General features: G+C 39.2%; 1 protein-coding gene across 1 annotated transcript in view; it reads right to left on the reverse strand.

Annotated features, from left to right (window-relative positions):
- The window catches only part of LOC136363757 (integrin alpha-9-like), a 210,587-nt gene that overhangs the window by 156,922 nt on the left and 35,769 nt on the right, over positions 1–17,896 (reverse strand). The window contains 4 exon segments of the mRNA XM_066323225.1: positions 6,104–6,264; positions 11,653–11,807; positions 15,219–15,264; positions 15,789–15,879. Of these exon segments, the coding sequence (XP_066179322.1) occupies positions 6,104–6,264; positions 11,653–11,807; positions 15,219–15,264; positions 15,789–15,879 (453 nt within the window).

Consider the following 17,896-nt stretch of genomic DNA (forward strand, 5'->3'; position numbering starts at 1 on the left):
TGTTTTTACTTTTAAGTTGTGCCTGTTTTGCCTTTTTCTCCCAAAGTCGTATCTCCCAGTTGATAAACGAAATTTGGCAAATGTCAAACCACGACAGGGGAATACAAAATCTCTGCTTGGATTCATAAATATGATTAGCCAGGCACTTTGACAACTATTTCACCACAGCAAGCAAGTTTCCACCTGGGCCATAAACAACATATTTGGCCTTTGTCATACATAATGATAAAACTCAAAGAGCAACAGTGAACTTCTATAAAATCAATTACCTTGTTAAGACTTTAAATGGGACTTTTTTTCCCCATTGATTTCATGGTGGATAAGCTCTGTACAGAGCAGAAAACATTCAAATACACTCTCCAACTATAAAGAAGGAGACAGTTGCTCACCCAGTTATATCACCTAACAATGTGAGAAGACGGGGGAAGAAAGTATTCTCTTAACCTGTGAGGATGGGCAGAGGAGGATTTCTGGACAAAACCTCTACCCTTCAGCTCACAGCTGAAAATCTCCCAATGGCCTCAAGACACAAGCATCTTTGGGCTACCACACAGCTCTGTAGCTACACTGTCCAGTAAAAACCTCCCAAACAGTTAACAACTTGTTTTCCCACTTAGTTGCACTACTAGCCCTTACAGATCTCACAGCATTTAATTACTTGCAGCATGGGTTCCTCCCCCCGCATAAAAGGAGGCATATTTGGCAGCTTGATTTTGGTTGTATTGTGCATGACAGTTTTTAACTGGACTATAAGCTGACCCCTGAAAAATAATCTTCCTTGTTCTTGGTGAACCTTGTAAAAACTTTTTAAAAAGTGAAAACTCTGTGATCATTAACAGTATTTAAATCTTGATACAGTTAATGCCCAGCTCAAAGATGTCACTGACTCCTAATACTCCTTCTTGTACTCCTACATCCATTTACTTAAAAGGTGATGAAAAGAGTTACGCAGCTGACCACCGTTCTTGCCTTCCCCAGATGAGCTGTGCAGGAAAAAAATGCAGCTTCTCCTTCTCCCTGGCTTATTTTTCAAGGTGAGACATCAGCTCTATTCAGTGCCAAACAGAATTTAGAATTTATCCAAAAAGAGATGACTGATCACTTTACAGAATAAGGCAACAGAAAACACTAATTAACTTTTTTTTTTTTTTTTTTTTTTTTTAGGTATTAAAACACATTTATTTTGCTCTGCTGGAGGGGAGGCAGATTGTCCTAACAGATTATCAGTGGACTTCGCACAGTTTTGGAAAACAGAACCATTCTGGAAAGCATGCTTCTTGTAAATAAGCCCCTATCTGTGTTCATGATCACCACACTATCCCACAGCCTTTTAAGGCTGCATACACGTTATGATTGCATCTGGCTGGGCCTAACAGTTTCTCCAGTTTGGCTCTGCAACAGTGTAAAATGAAGTTACGTAAAACAAGTAAGAGAAACAAACCCAAAGGCATCAACTCTGCTCTTGGTCTTAGCGCTGAATCTCACTGCAGTCATCATTCCTGGTAAAACTACACAGCAGCTTTAGTCTTGCAGTGATGATAAACTGTCTATTGCAGGCTGGAACAGTTCAGCATTCCCTTTGTCTGCCAAGTGGTCCAAACCCCGTGAAATTCTAGATAATCATGACCAAGTTTTCATTGCTCTTGTTGCTGGAAAAGCAGTCTCTGCTTCAAGTGTTATCTCTATCCTGTAATACTACCAGCCAAATCTTTACACAGAGATATTAATTTACATCCAGATAACTCTCAGAAGAAAGCATATGATCAAAGCGACACCATCTCTACATCTCATGTGACTGAGATCAAAATGCTTTGTTCCCTAATCTCTAGAAAAAAGCTAGCGTACTATGAATCAGAAAGAAAAGAGTTCAATATATGCAATCCCCTCAGATGAGAACAAATAGCTATAGAGGGAGAAACAAACATGACCACAGACCTTGACTGAAATAGGTGAACACTAAAGATTAAGTTTGTGTGAGGTCAGCAGCCTAGGGTATCTTTAAAAGCAAGCGATTCATGGTAGACACGTGAACACACCCATAAAAATGCAAATTTTTGGCTACAGAACTCTGCAATGAATAAAGCACAACTGCACAATTTCTGTTGAAAAGTCTGTGGTTTTTTCCAAACCTGTCTGTACAAACACTAGCTCTTCACTTACACACCTTTATGCAAAGGCAGTTACTTCTCAGCCCCATCCTTCCCATAAGCTATGTCTGGATCCATTAAGAATTAATATTATGACTAACATGAAAACCACCAAGAAGAAAATCTCTGGAAAACATAAATGCCATGTCTAGTATAATCATGTGCACTGCTGATGGTGTCTGCAGCTATTAGAGCATCCACTCTGCACACAGGCAACAATGGCTGGTAGCAATAGGCAGCCCAGTTGGCTGGCCTACAGTGGGGTAAGAAACCAGATGGTGCTTCTTTAATAAATGCAGGAATTCTTCAAGGGGCTTTCAACATGATCACCATTACACCTTTGTGATAAATCAACAAAGATGTATTTTGATCCTCCATAAATCTGCAGGTCCAATGTGCTTTGGTATCTCTGTAAAATTCTCATCCTATAACTGATAAACCTATCCCAAATAGAAAGAAAGCCCAGCTAATCAGTAAACAACCAGAGCAGTTATTGCAAAAGGGAAACAATGTTTCCTCAGAGTCACTGCCTTAATCACAGCACCTCTTCAGCCTATTGCCCCAGTCACCTGAATACTATTGAATGAGTGCAGCTGCCATGAGAAAATTTTACATTGCAGCTGCAAGCCCAGATATTGAGACACTTCTAAAGCCTCCAAATCCATTTGTTTTTTTTTGGTCTTCTCTGATTCTATTCCCTTCTGCAAACTCTGCTTCTTTTCCTCATTTTCCTACCATTCTTTGTACCAAAAAACCCCACAAATCCTTCTACAAAAGAGAGGGGGGAAAAGCTCATCAGATTTAAACTTTGCATCCTTGTACTCCAGCAAAACTGACAGTTGTCACACAAGGTACTTATCTTCTCTGATTAGTTATATCACCACTGAAGGAGAGATCTTCAGTGGCAGCACCATCATCCCCAGAGAGCTGGAAGAAGAATGGTCCAGTAGTGAAGCACCTCCTAAGAGACACAAGGGATTAGCTATGTATTGACATGAGAAACTGGGGTGCTCCTGATCTTCTCAACTAACAGCCATGTCCTACTCAATGTATCAGTCAAACCTTCAAAAACTGCTTAAATTAAAACAATACAGCTTTTGGAGATGACACCCGAGGTTCTGTCAGTATTGGTTTTATTACCCATGTATACTGAAGAAAGTTACTTAACTAGTAATCATCAAAAAGGTTCCAGTGAGCCTAGGCAATTTTGAAACAAAAGTATAAGAGTCATAAAACTATATTGCTCCTTTACAACTCTATGCCCACTACAAAACCAAATGTAATGCATTCTGAAGTTCCAAAGCATTTCCATTTCATTCTCTGTTCTCAATCAGAAAACCATGTTTTCTCATGAACTATCACAGCTCTATCAACTTGAGCTGTAATATGATAGTCTGCCCTGTACAAGATGAAGATCCCAGCTACATGTATCCTGCAAACCTTCTGAGATCCACTTAGTCACAGATATAAGAGGAAATACAGACTTTAATAGTCAAATTCAGCAGCAGCAAGAAGAAAAGTAGCTACTGTCCTGAAAAGGAATCACAAATAGGAAATGACTCATGCTCAAAACATGGACACTTATCAATTGCAAAACAAACGTCAGTTTATTTGCACACTGCAACTGTTTTAGTACTCAGTTTTGCTGGGGTTTCTTGAGATTAAATCTATGAAAAATTGCAGGCAGCCTGTAGAGATCTGTTTTTTTCAATGTTTTTTTCTCAGTCCTTTCATTCTGAGCCTCCAGCATACTAGAATTACATGTTGATAAGACAATATCATCCAGCAAGGCCTGGAAAAGGCTTTCATCTAACTAATTTAACCCACAGAGTTCTGCTGTGTTCCATTTGGGCTGGAGACCTTGTGCACCTAGCAGAGTTTGTAAAGTTAGCACGAGGTCACACACAAGTCTAAGTAGCTTCTCTATCTTTCATTATAGACAGTCCAGAGCTGACATCCTTAGGCCACATAGCCCCCTTGTGACCAGTGACACAAATAAACATTAATAAAGAGAATGTATTGAGGATGAAGCTACAAACTCAATTTGCCATGCAGGAGAATTCACCAGACATATAGTAAATAAAAGGAAAAAGGGAAGCCTCAATGAAATATTTGTATATTTTAAGCCCACATATTTTTAATCACTCATTCCATCACAAGTATATGCAATTAAGGAGAACTCCAGTTGGAGTGTGTGGAGGGGCTTTTTTTATTTGTTTGTTTTTCAGGGAGTTTGTTTTACTAGCTATTACTTAAGGGTATCAGTGATTATGACCCATTTCCACTCCTTCAGAGTGTGCAGGGCTCTCTTTGATACTTCCAATGTCATGTAGTTTTGTGGATAACACCATCTTTTTCAGAAAAGCAAAGGGATTATCTTCCTCCACTACTTCACATTCTCTCTTTCCTGCTATTCTTCCAACAGTGAATATGGCTGCTTATATCACATAGAAAAGCAGTGGTCTTGTTTGTTAACCAGCTATTTTGCTTTAAGTTGTTGGTATTTTTAAACATGTTTAAATGTTTCTCTTGCATATAAAAATCCAATCTCCCAGGAATTTTCCAGAAGAACCATTTTTTCCTTTGCATTGCCAAAATTAGCTAGAAATGTCACAACAATTTAAAGAGTTTCTTGGGCATATGTAGCTCTTTAATGAATTCTGTGTAATATCCAGAAACTACAAGAGCTAGTGTGAAAAAAATCATTATTGCATTAAGATAGGCACATGGCTCTTTTTGATCCAAACTCAATAAATTGACGTCTAATCAGATGTGTTCATTGGAGAAAGACCAGCATTAGTAAATTCAGTGATGCATTTTCTAAGTAAAGGTAATCTTAGAGGCCTACATTTTCTTTAACAAGCTTTTCCACAGCAGAAAACAGTGGTTGTTCCAGAAACAAAATGTGGAAGATATGTAGTTTCTTGACAGAGATCCACACAATTTAACAGAACAGCATGTCCTTCTTGGTGCCCTTATTTATTTTATTTTCTCTCAACAGCCATGCACAACATGTTAATGGAGACAAAGGATTAATTTTATCTTCCATTATCAAAGTTTTTAGGTATAAAAAAGCTTCCTGGAAAAGATTATACATTTAGAAAAATCTGGATGTGCTGTATTATCAAAACAAGTGTCATGTGTTATCCATCAAATTTAGGTCACACTTATCTATGGGAAGAAGTCCTTTGGTAAGGACTGGTGACAAAGATTATGTTTGTAAGATTTATGTGGTTTAAAAGATAAATGTCCTTCCTATGTAATTTTAAAATTCATTCTATACATTTCTAGCATAGAAGAAAATTGTTGTGCTTACACTAAAAACAATGGCAACTGCGTGACATTTCTTCAACATCTGCTAAATGAGGACAACTACAGACCTAGCAAGCTCTAGATGAAGAGCTTGTCACAGGAAAAACAGAACCTTTCTATGTCTCAGTCTAGAAAGCACTCTGTATCCCTAGGACCATGACGCATGTGAAATTGAGTTATCCCACTGCTGCTTTCAAGCCCAGAAGAAATCCACAGGGCTCTTCAAATCCAACTACTTCATTGCAGGCCCCATGTTATCCTGCCATTCCCATGCAGATAGTATCACCAGTCTTTTGTGCGGTCAGACCTTAAAGAAAACTAAACCTGTGGTTCCTAATAAAACAAAATGTCTCCTTGCGAATAATACCTGTAGCAACAAAACAAAGCAAAAGGAGAGAGAGAAGGAAGGGGAGGGAGAGAGAGGGAGGGAGAGAGAGATATCAAACATTAAAAAAAAGTATTTTCCTGGCACCAGGTCTTGAAGGTGCTCAGACTGACAAATCATGCCAAGCAAGTTCTGAACTTCTACCTATCAGGAAATCAAACATCTGAAACCAAAGCAACACCACTTTGATTGGTTGAATAACTTTTTAAAGAGCAGAATGTAGTAAGACCAAATTAAGGAAGGACATTAATGAACTAACCTTGACATATGCTAGGTAATGCTTGCATGTTTCCTGCATGAATGACAGTTGCAACTTCTCTGTGATCTGCCCTGCTGTCTCTCCAGAAGTCACAAAATAAACTCTGGGTTGCTGGCTCCTTTCCTTCTTTGTCACATCAGCGGTCAAGTTATAATTCAGACCTGTTTTAAAATGGAGGAAGAATAAGAAAACAAAGGATGTCAGTAGACAATAGGTATTTTCCAGCCACCTCTCAATGGATCCTGTTGCCTCCAGGGCATCTGTGCTTGAAGAAAGGTCAACCTTTGAGGGCCCTCAATCAATCACTAAGTTCCCTGTGGGAAGCTACAGAAAACCAGATCCAATTATGAACATACTCCCATATTTCCTGTTGCTATTATTCCCAGCCTATCCTTTCCCATAGGAAATGATCTTTAACACATCTTGATGCATAACCTTCATACAAAAAACAAACAAGCAAACAAAAAACCTACAAAAAAACCCAGAAAATGTTTAAACAGTGTTCCTGACAGAAAAGGCAAAAAACCCAACACAAAAACAGCAGCAACCACAAAACTTAGATTTTCTTCATGAACAAACCATGCAAAAGTCAACCAGGATGTGGCACTTCCTGACAATTGTTTTCATTGATTTGCAGTCATCTTAGCATGAATCTTAGCATTCATACCATATACTTCTCCCACACACAACTTTGTTGCTTCCAAAATTAGCAACTTGGGGCAGTGGGGGGTTGAGGAATAACCATCCAAACATATCACTGCTGGTAGTGTAAGTTCTTCCTGCTCACTCCAGTAGGAGGTTGTAAGGCAAGTTTTCACTGGCAAATTATCTCTTCCAAGTAATGCCCTCAAACATTTGTCCAGCAGCTTTAAATGAGTTTTTCTCTCTTTCTACTGAGAATCTACCACCCAGCTTCATACAATGAAAATAAAACTCTGGCATGAATTTGATGAGCTCAGAAAAAGGGCTCAATTCTTCTAATGACTATTCATTTTCCATAACTTAAGTTAAATGCTTAAAAACTTTAATAATGGCTCCCTCTGAGAAATTTTTGCTTGTATCTTCAACATAGCTGCCACCCAGCAGGCACGGTGAACTATTCCAGCCAGTCAGAAATGCACCAAGTGAATGGCAGCAGGCATTTCATAATGGATTTTCATCCTAAGCAGCATATATATACTTATGATGCAAGAGTACCTCATAGGACTGAAAGTATCCCTGAAGCAGTGAGGAGTGAGAAGAGATAAAGATCAGGCAATGGTATTCCACAAGCTAAACAACATGAATCACAGATGGCTGTGCTAATGGATTGGTTGCACACTCTGAACCACTGAGAACATCCCTTCCTCCAAGATAATGACAAAGCACACAAACAGCAGGAGGCAAAATGCTCATCAGGAATAAGCACATCTGTAAGTGCTTGCTAAACTATTAGCTATAGTACTGATTTGCTGGGGGGGGGGGGGGGGGGGGGAATGGTAAGTGGGAGGCACCACATGGAAAAAATGAAGAACTAACTAAATAATTACAAATGCCATTGGAAAAGGAATGTGTTTCTTTGCTGTCTCTGCCAGTAATTATGAGGAGAAAATGATTCATGAACTTTGCTTGCAAAGAAAATTCTTAAGTAATGAAAGCATTAAAAAAAAGCACTAGCAAATGAGAATATATAGGACATTCCCTCCATCCTCTTCCAAAAAGCTTTCTTTTTCCTAGTAGTTCCCAACTTGTTTCAAATCCTCTCTCACAGTGTTGTCTCTGGGTCTAAGTAGGGAGCCATCCACACTGCGCCATACACTGAACAACACATCCCTGCAGCACGTCTGCTTCTGAGGCACTCTGAGGGTAAGCACTGACTCATGCCTGACTCCAAACAGACTGGAAAAATGAGAGACAGACAGAAATAATATCCCTGCACCAAACTATAGCTGCATGCAGGTTAGAAGATGCGAGCCTACTTTTGCAAAATTTTAAATTAGGCATTTTTCTTCAGTGCTAGGGATAAGTTTAAACAGTAAAAATATCAAACAACTTATTATCCTACACTAAATCTAGCTAGTCTTTTATGCAACAGTATTAGGGACATGAGGACTACCCTAGAAATGGATCAACACACAAGCAATGTACAGCTGAAATTAAGAGTACAGGAGAAAATTTGGAGCAATTTCTAACATATCTATTTGCCTAACTCTAGTCAAATGACCAAAACTCTTCATTTTCATAGCCACTAAAATTCACCTAATTCTCACACTGGCACTATTACTATCGGTATTATTGTAGAGGAAATTATCTAGACTGTTGTCAGAGACTGAAATAGTTCATGCCTCAAACATTGATATCAAATTTTGCTCATTATAGCAAAACTCTACAGAGGAGCCATTGAAGCTCACCCCTCCCTACAGATGCTTTCAGGGGGACCATCGACACCAAGAAGAACAGCTGGAGAGGATCAATGGAACAGCATTGGGATCCACAGATGATGGTATTTTCTTTATTCTGTCACTCTCTTTCTGTTCCTCCCACCTATTCTCTATTTCATTCTTTCTTTCTCTCTCTCATATTTACTATCAAATAAAACCTATACTATTGACTTTGGCATGCAATCTTGTTTGCACCTCAGTTTGGGCAGAGGCATTTCTAATCACATTAATAACCGGATCTCAACAACTGCAGACACAAGTTTATTTCCATTTTCCTTCAGGGAGAAGAAGAACTTGATGCACAGAGATACCAGCAGCCTCTTTCTTGTCCTGGTCACACAGAAGTACACAGTCTGAACAGGCTGAAACCTTTTCATCCAAGATAAGAAAGGCCTTCCTCTAATCTGTCTTTCCTGGTGACATAAAAACCGCAGGGGAGATAAAGCAATGACCCCTCAAGTGAGGGAGGAACAGTTTAAGTGAGATTCTGAGATAAAAGAATGAGAACTTAAAATGCCGTACTTCTAGTATGTCCAAAACATACTGGAGACTGTCCCTGCCAGGAAGCGTACAATTAGATGTCCAGGTCTCCAGCAATACTGAGGCAGAGTGAAGGGTCAGACAGAGTGTGGCACAAAGTGCAGAGCACATGTTTCACTTGGCCATGGCTCTTTGTTCAGGCAAAAAACACTTCAACAATAAATTCATCCTTCTGAAAACTATTGTCTGCAAGAAACAATTTAATGGAAATTGTACTGTCATTTGCAGTATCAAACAGTACCCATAAACACAGACCCTCGGCTGTTTCATGACCAGTAGTATTGCAACTACCGCTCGAAGGAGAAAAAAAAAAAAAAAAGGTAGGTAATGTTAAATGCAAGTATGAGGCAGTGCTAGATGAAGATGACTTTTCTTCCCATTCTTGTTGACAAAATAACCACACATTCAAATAAATACCCAAGACACACATTTGCCACAGGAGAATGCTGCATGCATGTTCCGCGTGATTTTCTGAATGTTATGTAGTAGATGGCCAATTTCAGCTGCCCAAAAGCAGCTGAAATACTCAACTTTACACCAGTAAGCAGTAATCTTGAGAGATGATGCTGACGAGCCCTGGGGGAGTGCAAGTCTAGAAGAGCACTGCATTCTTGCAGTCTGATTTAACAAAATGCACCCAGACATCTGAGGGTGAGACATTCCCAACACTTATGGCCACAAAATTCTGGCATAGCATTTTAACACCTCCATAAGCCTTTCAAAGTCTGAACTGCATAACAATGCATTAACAGGGATATTCTAGGGTTTTTCCCTCTACATTTAACCATGCAGGAAAGGAATCACTACAATATTTCCAGTAATTGTTCCATCCTTTATTAATTGATATTCTTCAACTGCAATGTAATTAAAATGGCCTGACTGCTAGAATACTAACTGAAAGCTGATTTGAGACATTTTATCCAAATCATATCCTGAAGGGGTTTTATACAGTCAGATAGTTCTGGCTGTAACATTTTCAAGAAAAATCACTTTGTTAGAAGCATGGTATGAAAGGGCAAAGGTTGAAGTTTATAATAACCTGTTTAATAAAAAAGTTCCTTGTAACACAATGGAAGTTAGTCATCAAAGAATATACATGTGTGCTTTTACCCAATAAATCATGGGAAGTACAGTTTGTATGATGATACAGAGGAATTCAACTACCTCTTATAAGACATGATGAACAGGAAGATAAGTCTTTAGAAAACAAGGGAAACCAATATTTAGATTGGAATAAAGGCAGTTTACTTCCACAGGCCCAAAGATATGAAATTAAAGAAAATAAAACATTTTAAATAGCACCCCAGGAACATAAGAACACCTAGATATTCCAAAAATCTATTTGCAATTTTTCAGAGAGGAATTAAAACCTCAGGAGCCTTCAGAAATGCATTTCTGTAACGACAGAGTAGTGGGTAGTAAAAAAAAACCTTTATCAAAGCATGTATTTGTCTACTCAGAGTCATCATTTCCAGGGAAGAAAAAAGTCAGCATTTAGAGGAAGTAAAAATCAAAATTGAAGTCTCAGTTGCACCAATATATTAGAATACAGAGGAACCTTAAATATAGTAACTCCATTGCTTTAAGCTGTTCAGGTGACAGTGACAAGCTGCTTGTAGGTCTCATTTCATGTGAATTCAAGGAATAGAAAGAATCCTTTTCCGACTTAATTAAAAACAGAATATTGCAGCAGGCTCAGGTGAGGGTACACGGATACCACTCACCCTTCCCAACTAGCTGCTCAAAAAGGTTAGGGCACAGAGCAGGAGGACGCAGTGCTTCCCCCAGGTCCTCACCAGCATCGCTGTCAAGACACAACATGCTGTGAGGCTGAGGCATCTTCCCTCAACAGCACAGTGCAAGTCCTCTGCCATTCTTAAGGCATGACAAAGGTGAAACATCAGGAAAAAAAATGACCTCAGCCTTAAATATTTAGAAATATTTAAGTATCCATCCCATACCACTTCATAAAACAGCTAAGATTTGCAAACACTGGAATGTAAGACATAAGCAGTATTAATAGAGCCAAGATGTAAAGGCTAGGACAACGACACATTACACAGTTCCATTCACTCGAGAAACTCTATTACAGAGACTAATTAATGTGGAAGATATTCTTGCAATCAGTAAAATACTGGGCTATTTATAATCACTTTACAAGCAGATAAACTGATGCACAGAAAAGGATATTCTCATGTCTGTTTCAAGAGCTCCTTGCAGACTTTCAAACACTATTAATCCAGAGCAAATTATACTTTGTTTTCTAATAACATTGATAGAGGATATGAATACAGATATGTATTATCAAGAGATAGGGAATATAAACTCAGAAGGCTGTGTTCTCTATCCTTGCAGTAAGTCCAAGGAGACATTTCCCTCATTTCACTCATGAAAAATCAGCCTCATCAGAAGGTAAAAACATGCCCAAGAAAATTCTCAAGCCTCCAGCTTTCTGGGATTTTATGGCTCATGTTCATCTTGAAACTACTTATTTCACACAGAAGCTCCTTCATTAAGTACAAAGAGAGACCTCAACTCCAGGTCAGTGCATTACTGTGCTCCTGTCTAGGGCTGGCACAGGTACCTTACCTATTTCTGCGGGAACATGCTTGCCACTGAAACGAAAGCATGCTGTGACATTGAGGCAGTTCACCGGCTGCAAACCATCATGGCACTGAGGAGCTGTGATATTGATAGATATGGGCAGGAAAATGGTGGTATTCATGGTAATGACAGGCCTGGATCTGGAGATCAACAGAGAAGTAGAATTGAATGATAATTCAGAGGGAAATTCTCCACGAAAGGAAAAGAAAGTAAATTTGATAAACTGCACAATTTCAACGAGACAGAAAAAAAATAAAAAGAGAGTACATTTGAATTATAAAATGAACTAGCATTTTACTTAGCTGGAAAAGGCTACAAGCATTTTAATTAAAGTGGTACTGTCAGTTTTAAGTTTAGTGCTCAGATACAGACTGCAGGCAGGCAGCTGGGGAAACTGATAATATGTAATAACAATAATCACTTCCAGCAAAGGTTGCATAAAGCCTTCCTGATGATTGAAGAGGATAACAAAATTACCAGAACAGCAAACACATTCATGCAAATGAGACTGGTTGCTAACCATCTTGGATGAACAGGGACAGGTAGGAAGAGACTGTGTGTTTCTACAGAATGGTCTAGAGTCAAATTTGTGACCTCAAAATCAAGGAGAGAGCACCGAGGTCTTCCACAGGAGATGGATTCATACATAATTTTTCTGACAGTATAAGAGTGACAACAGACACCACATCCATGTTTTCTGGAGGAGGAAATGTTTGGCTAATTCCATCCTGGCAAGTGACAAGGACTGAATATTTTTATCATGCTCCTGAATTGTATTTCAGGAATTATCCAGTGCACTGTGAACAAAAGCTTTCTACTCTTGCAACCCCAGCATGAGGTCATTGCTACCAATACTCCTGGCTGAGGAAGACCTCAGCCAGAATCACAGAGCAAGTGGAGTGCCTTAAGGCACAGGTGTCTTGCTAAGGAAACTTCCCTGTCTGACCATCCAGGAGGCACTCAGACAGTCACTCCCACCACCAGGAACTTTAACTGCTGGGGCCACAGCTCATCTGCATCGTATGGCTGCAGTGAGCTCACAGGTGCCTCCCTTGACTTCCTACACACACCACACTCAAATAGTCAGACCAGGTTTCTTACAGTTTCATAAAGCCTTTTATTTGCAGTGCAGTAACACAGAAACAGCTCGAGGTGGTGCCTCCAAGGAGGGACCCCAAACAAAGGGCCCTGTGGGCTTTTATACCCTCACAGTCCAAGCACACAAAAGTCTCTGCTCTGCCTCCTGAGCCCTCTGGTCCTGTGATGTCTCAGTGCCCCTGAGTGTCCTCTTGCTTCAGGCTCCCACCACCCAGAGCTCAATCTACAATTCACACATCAAGCTACCTGCACTGAACATATTCCTCAACAGTTTCCTTTTTCATACAACACAGAAGTCCCAGCAGCTTGATTGGGAAAAGCAACCCAGAAATGCAAGAACTCCTGAGCCATCTCCAGTGCAGGACTTCAGCCCAAAAATTACGGGCATCATTCTTCCTGTTTTCAATTCTGTACCTGTTCAAGATGAACATGTTTTTCCAAAATCAACTATAGTGATAAGAAAAATGTGCAGCAACTAGCAGATTCAGTTCTAAGGTAGGCCCAGCAGCCATGCAAGGCCAGAGCTTGTAAACCACTTCAGGACTCACTCCACAAGCCACTTAAATTTACAGGCAGGGGAGAGGGAGAAAGAGCAGGGCTTGTGGTTACACCTAATTTATATGAACTGGAACAAGGTTCACATCAATCTCCAATACAGCTGCTCAGACTCTTTTACCACAGCCTGAAACAACAGTGCAAATTCACATTTTGAGATGGAGCATAAAAATAAATGCTAGCCTTAGAAATATATACGGTAGGAGAAAGGGAGTAAAAAAAGTCAGCGTCCTAGGATCATTTCATATCTTAAAAAAAAAAAAACACCTCTTTCTGAACGCTTAAGGAGACATAAAATAGTAATTCTGTAACTGATCTAGAAAAATATTTCTCCTTCAAAAAGTATTTCTCCAGCTATCATGTACTGTGTGATTTTTCCTTGATGTTATGTCACTTGGTTATTCACTGGGGAAAAGCAACCTGATGCATCTGTCAAAGAGCCATACACACGACCAACAGAATGCATCTGCCTCAAAGGCTTCCACCAAAGGCTTTAAATATCACTTAGCAAAACATTTGTTGGTTTTGGTTAAAGGAATTCACAAAACGGGAAGGGTAAGGGGGTGCATGGGCGAGCTCTTTATTTTAAGAGCAAGAGAGACACAATATAATTGGCAGTAACAGCAACTAATCAAGCAGCTCAAAGTTAGTCAGCAATGCACTAACTTCCCCTGAATTGCAGAAGCATAACTGAATGCATAAACAGAGGTCATCATGCTGTTGTGATGTATATGATTTTAATCACAATAAGTCTTTCAGTTTGTCTTCCCCTCTCTGCAAGTAACATCAAGGAAGGTGAAAAATGCAGTTTTCTTTCGAGCAGTTTCAGAGACGTGAGAGTGTGAATTCCCATATGGGGTATGGCACACCTTTTCACAGAAGCAGTTTATTAGCATTTTCTGTATGTATGATGAAGAAACAGAAAACTCTTCAAAAGGCTTGACTACCTGCCATGCTAATGATCAAGAGTGCTTCTTCCCTCCCTCTCCTTTTTCTTCAGTGTAACTAATTGAAATGGAAACAGCAAAGTTTCTCCTGCCTTGAACAGGAAGAAGGCTGGCACATCTGTTCTGTAGCTCCAGCATTTGTCTGACTAGGATCACCCCATCCCTGTATCTTCCATTAAGTTGCAGGAGTTCCTAAAGATATCTAAGTATTGAAAGGATTTTTTATGTAATATTAGCAAGTGTAACAAAGGAGCTACTGACAAAAATCTGACTTTCCACTCTGTAACCCAGGTCACTTGCACTCTAACTCTCCGCCTGCATAATTTGGTGAACAAGCTCTCCCACCTCTATCACATTGAGCAAGCAATTATGCTTCATTCACAAACTTGAAACAGCAGCCCATCTCCTGTATGCACTGAAAATATATCCATATTTCATTTCCTCAAAGACTCTTATTTCACTCCGCATCCCATTATAAAATTATATATATGCAAAACTGTGTATACATATATATATATGTGTGTGTGTATGTATGTGTGTGTATATATCTGCAAAACTACATCCTGGCATCCTACACAGCTAATTTTTTGCTCAGCTGCATTCTCTTTAATCACAATTGATTTACTTTATGTAAACATCAGAATAATAAAAAAGCCTTGTCACAAGTCAGAAGCAACCTTTTTGAAGAGGCAGTGAGATCAACACATCTTCTTTCAGCTCTAACCCTTTTTCTTTATAGACCAGGTACTATCCTGCTATTATCATCCCCCACTATTCTATTCAAATTAGATTGCATTCTTTGACATTGTTCATGTCTTAATTTTTTTCTTTAAAAGTAATCCAGCTTGCTTCTTCTGGCCACAATAAACTAGGGAAGAAACTGGACTTAGATCACAGAAAATATAAACAGAAAACAGAAGAAGACAACAGTGAATGAAAAAGACATCTCACCTCAGAAGTACCACATTGTCTGACAGGAAGGCTCCAACAGTCATATCTGAAACATTTGTAACATTGAGGCAGTTACAAAGGAGGCATAAAATTCAGTTCTCTCAAATCTGTTGTTAAATCACATAGCATGAATCTAAAAAACCTTTTTCTGATTTAGCCAGTTTCTCCCTTCGAATATCATTATGTCATATGTCTTGTAACTGAAGGATTAGTCCTATGATGTTCACTTCTGCTTCATAGTTTGACTTTTATTACTACTATTATATTATTGTCTACTTTCTGGCTTATTTTAAGATTGCCATCCTGACAGAGCAGCTTCCCAAAAACTTAAAACCTTGTTCAGATACTGAACCTTCAACCACTGTGACTGTCCAAATACTTGTATAAGCCAATCACCTAAAATTTTTATCAGGAGTTTTGAGTGGCAGAAGGGAAACGGAAAAAGTAGCTCAGTTTCACTGACCACCTGCAACGGCAGGAACTAGCAGCCTGAAAACAACCAGCTCTGCTGTTTTCTCAGTCTGCTGCTGTGTTTTTGTGATGCTCTCATTGTTATGGTAGCCAACATACCTGGATAACCATTGCTATCCATATCAACTCCCCCTGATATGGACTGGCCAAACATACGCAGCTTTGGGTTTATTGTTTGCCCAGACAGCTTCTGCAGTAGAAAACACACAAGCAAAATTAGTCATTAACACAAAAAATTCTCTAAAAAAACCCTTACCAAAACAAAAAAATATCTCAAAACATTCAAGCAGGATTTTCATGGCCACTGAGTCTCTCTTCTGTAGGCCAGAAATGCTACACACCTGCTGTCTTGCACTTCACTCACACAGCCCTAACAGGAAGACTGTTGACTGCCCTTTTGCTCCCGGCTAGTAGGAGACCAGTGTTGACTCAGACTAAAAACCCACACCTGCATTACAATACTTGTGCAGACCCAAGCAAAATGAGCAACATCAAACAGATTACTGCATGAGGAAAAAACATATCTGCACCCAAGAGATTTTTTTTATTACCTTAATTTCTGTGAAGAAAAGTTTTAAGCAGCATCTTGACAATATTAATGATTAGTTTAAACAGAAAATCAGGCAGAATCATTTCTTTTCACTAAGTTTGCCAGCATACTCAAATTCAAAATGATTAATTCTCATCCCTCTTGGAAATTCAGCTTTCCATCATCTATTACAGATTATTTTCTGTCAGTTTGGAAGTTGCATCTCATTTCTGCCTCCCCAACACAAAGATTAATTAATTTCTAACATAGTTTTTTTTCTTTTTTTTAATTACTAACATAAAACTTTGTCTAAATGATTCGCATTGTAAATGCCTTTGTCTGAAGCAAATTAACATATCAAAATTTCTTTTTCTAAGAAGGCAATCAGAAGTCTCCCAGCTTTCAATTATTCTGGGCCACTAATGCAAGACCTGAACTCAAATCAACTTCTGTTCTGAATTGCAGAAGTTACAGACAGAGGAAATCATGAAGTAATTTTAAGTCTGTTGGAGGTGCTTCACTGTTTGTGACACGTGACCAATTTTCCTGGCCCTCCCACAAGAATTAATATTGGACAAAAGATCAGGCAGGAAATTTATGGGAAAAAAAGACTAGTTGAAGGTAAGAAAGATATTCTGACAGTTAGTTTAAAAGGAGAACAGTGCTCCTCTGGGTACAGATCTTTTATTCTACTTGTGGGCAGGTAAGCTGAAAACAACAGGAAGTAACTTCATCCTCACATCACACTCACATTTCATTCTTAGGGATCCCAGTTAGGGTGGTAAATCCCACCCACAAACACCCAAAAGACATCTGTAGGTTCTTTCAGCCTACAAGACAGAAGAACAACGCTGCTTTTAAGTAGCATAAATGAAAATAGCAGGACACAAAGCCAAGTCAGTTGCTTCTGCTAATAGCTGCCACTGAAGCTGCTGAAGCGACATCAGAGAACAACACTTATTAGCACTTTAAATGATGAAAGCAGAAGGAGGGAGGAGGAAGGGATAACAAAATTAAAAGGGTGAAAATATATACCCTGCTGGGCTGACCCCCCTCCATCTCTCACAGCTTATTTCAAAAGGAACTCCACAGCATTAAGAGGGATCAGGAATATATAATAAGATACAAAATGTCTTCTACCTCCAGGATCAAATCTAGGGCAGATAGGTAAAGAGCTGAAGTTGTTACACAGTTTTGGTTCCACACAGGACTTGAACCAGCAGTGTGTCTAGTGCCCTTCACCAGACAGTGGGAAATGGCACAGAGACAATGCTTGCAAGCAGTGCCCCCTTCGCTGTCTCAGGACATGGGACAATGACAGGAACGTTTTATCAAGAGTAAATAACCATATACCCTGTCACACACTTAAGCTGGGTGTTTTCCCAATGACCAAGCTGAGAGACATGTATTGTCCTCTTTAAAAAATGTGAAATTTTCCCATGAATGACCAAAACCAAAATAAAATAAAATAAAATAAAAACAAAACTCCCTCCCACCGAACTAAAAATCAAACCAAACCAAGAAAAAAAAAAATCTGATCTTTTTCAGCAAGAGCTAGAAAGCTCTGGGGTTTTCAGAGAAGAGCCTCCATACCAGTGGCTCTTGGCAAAAATCAGGCAGAATCCTTCACATGCTGCACATTATAAATACTTCTAAAATGCATAAAAGAATCACTTAA

Source organism: Sylvia atricapilla, chromosome 1 (assembly GCF_009819655.1).
Source record: "Sylvia atricapilla isolate bSylAtr1 chromosome 1, bSylAtr1.pri, whole genome shotgun sequence".
Classification (NCBI taxonomy): domain Eukaryota; kingdom Metazoa; phylum Chordata; class Aves; order Passeriformes; family Sylviidae; genus Sylvia; species Sylvia atricapilla.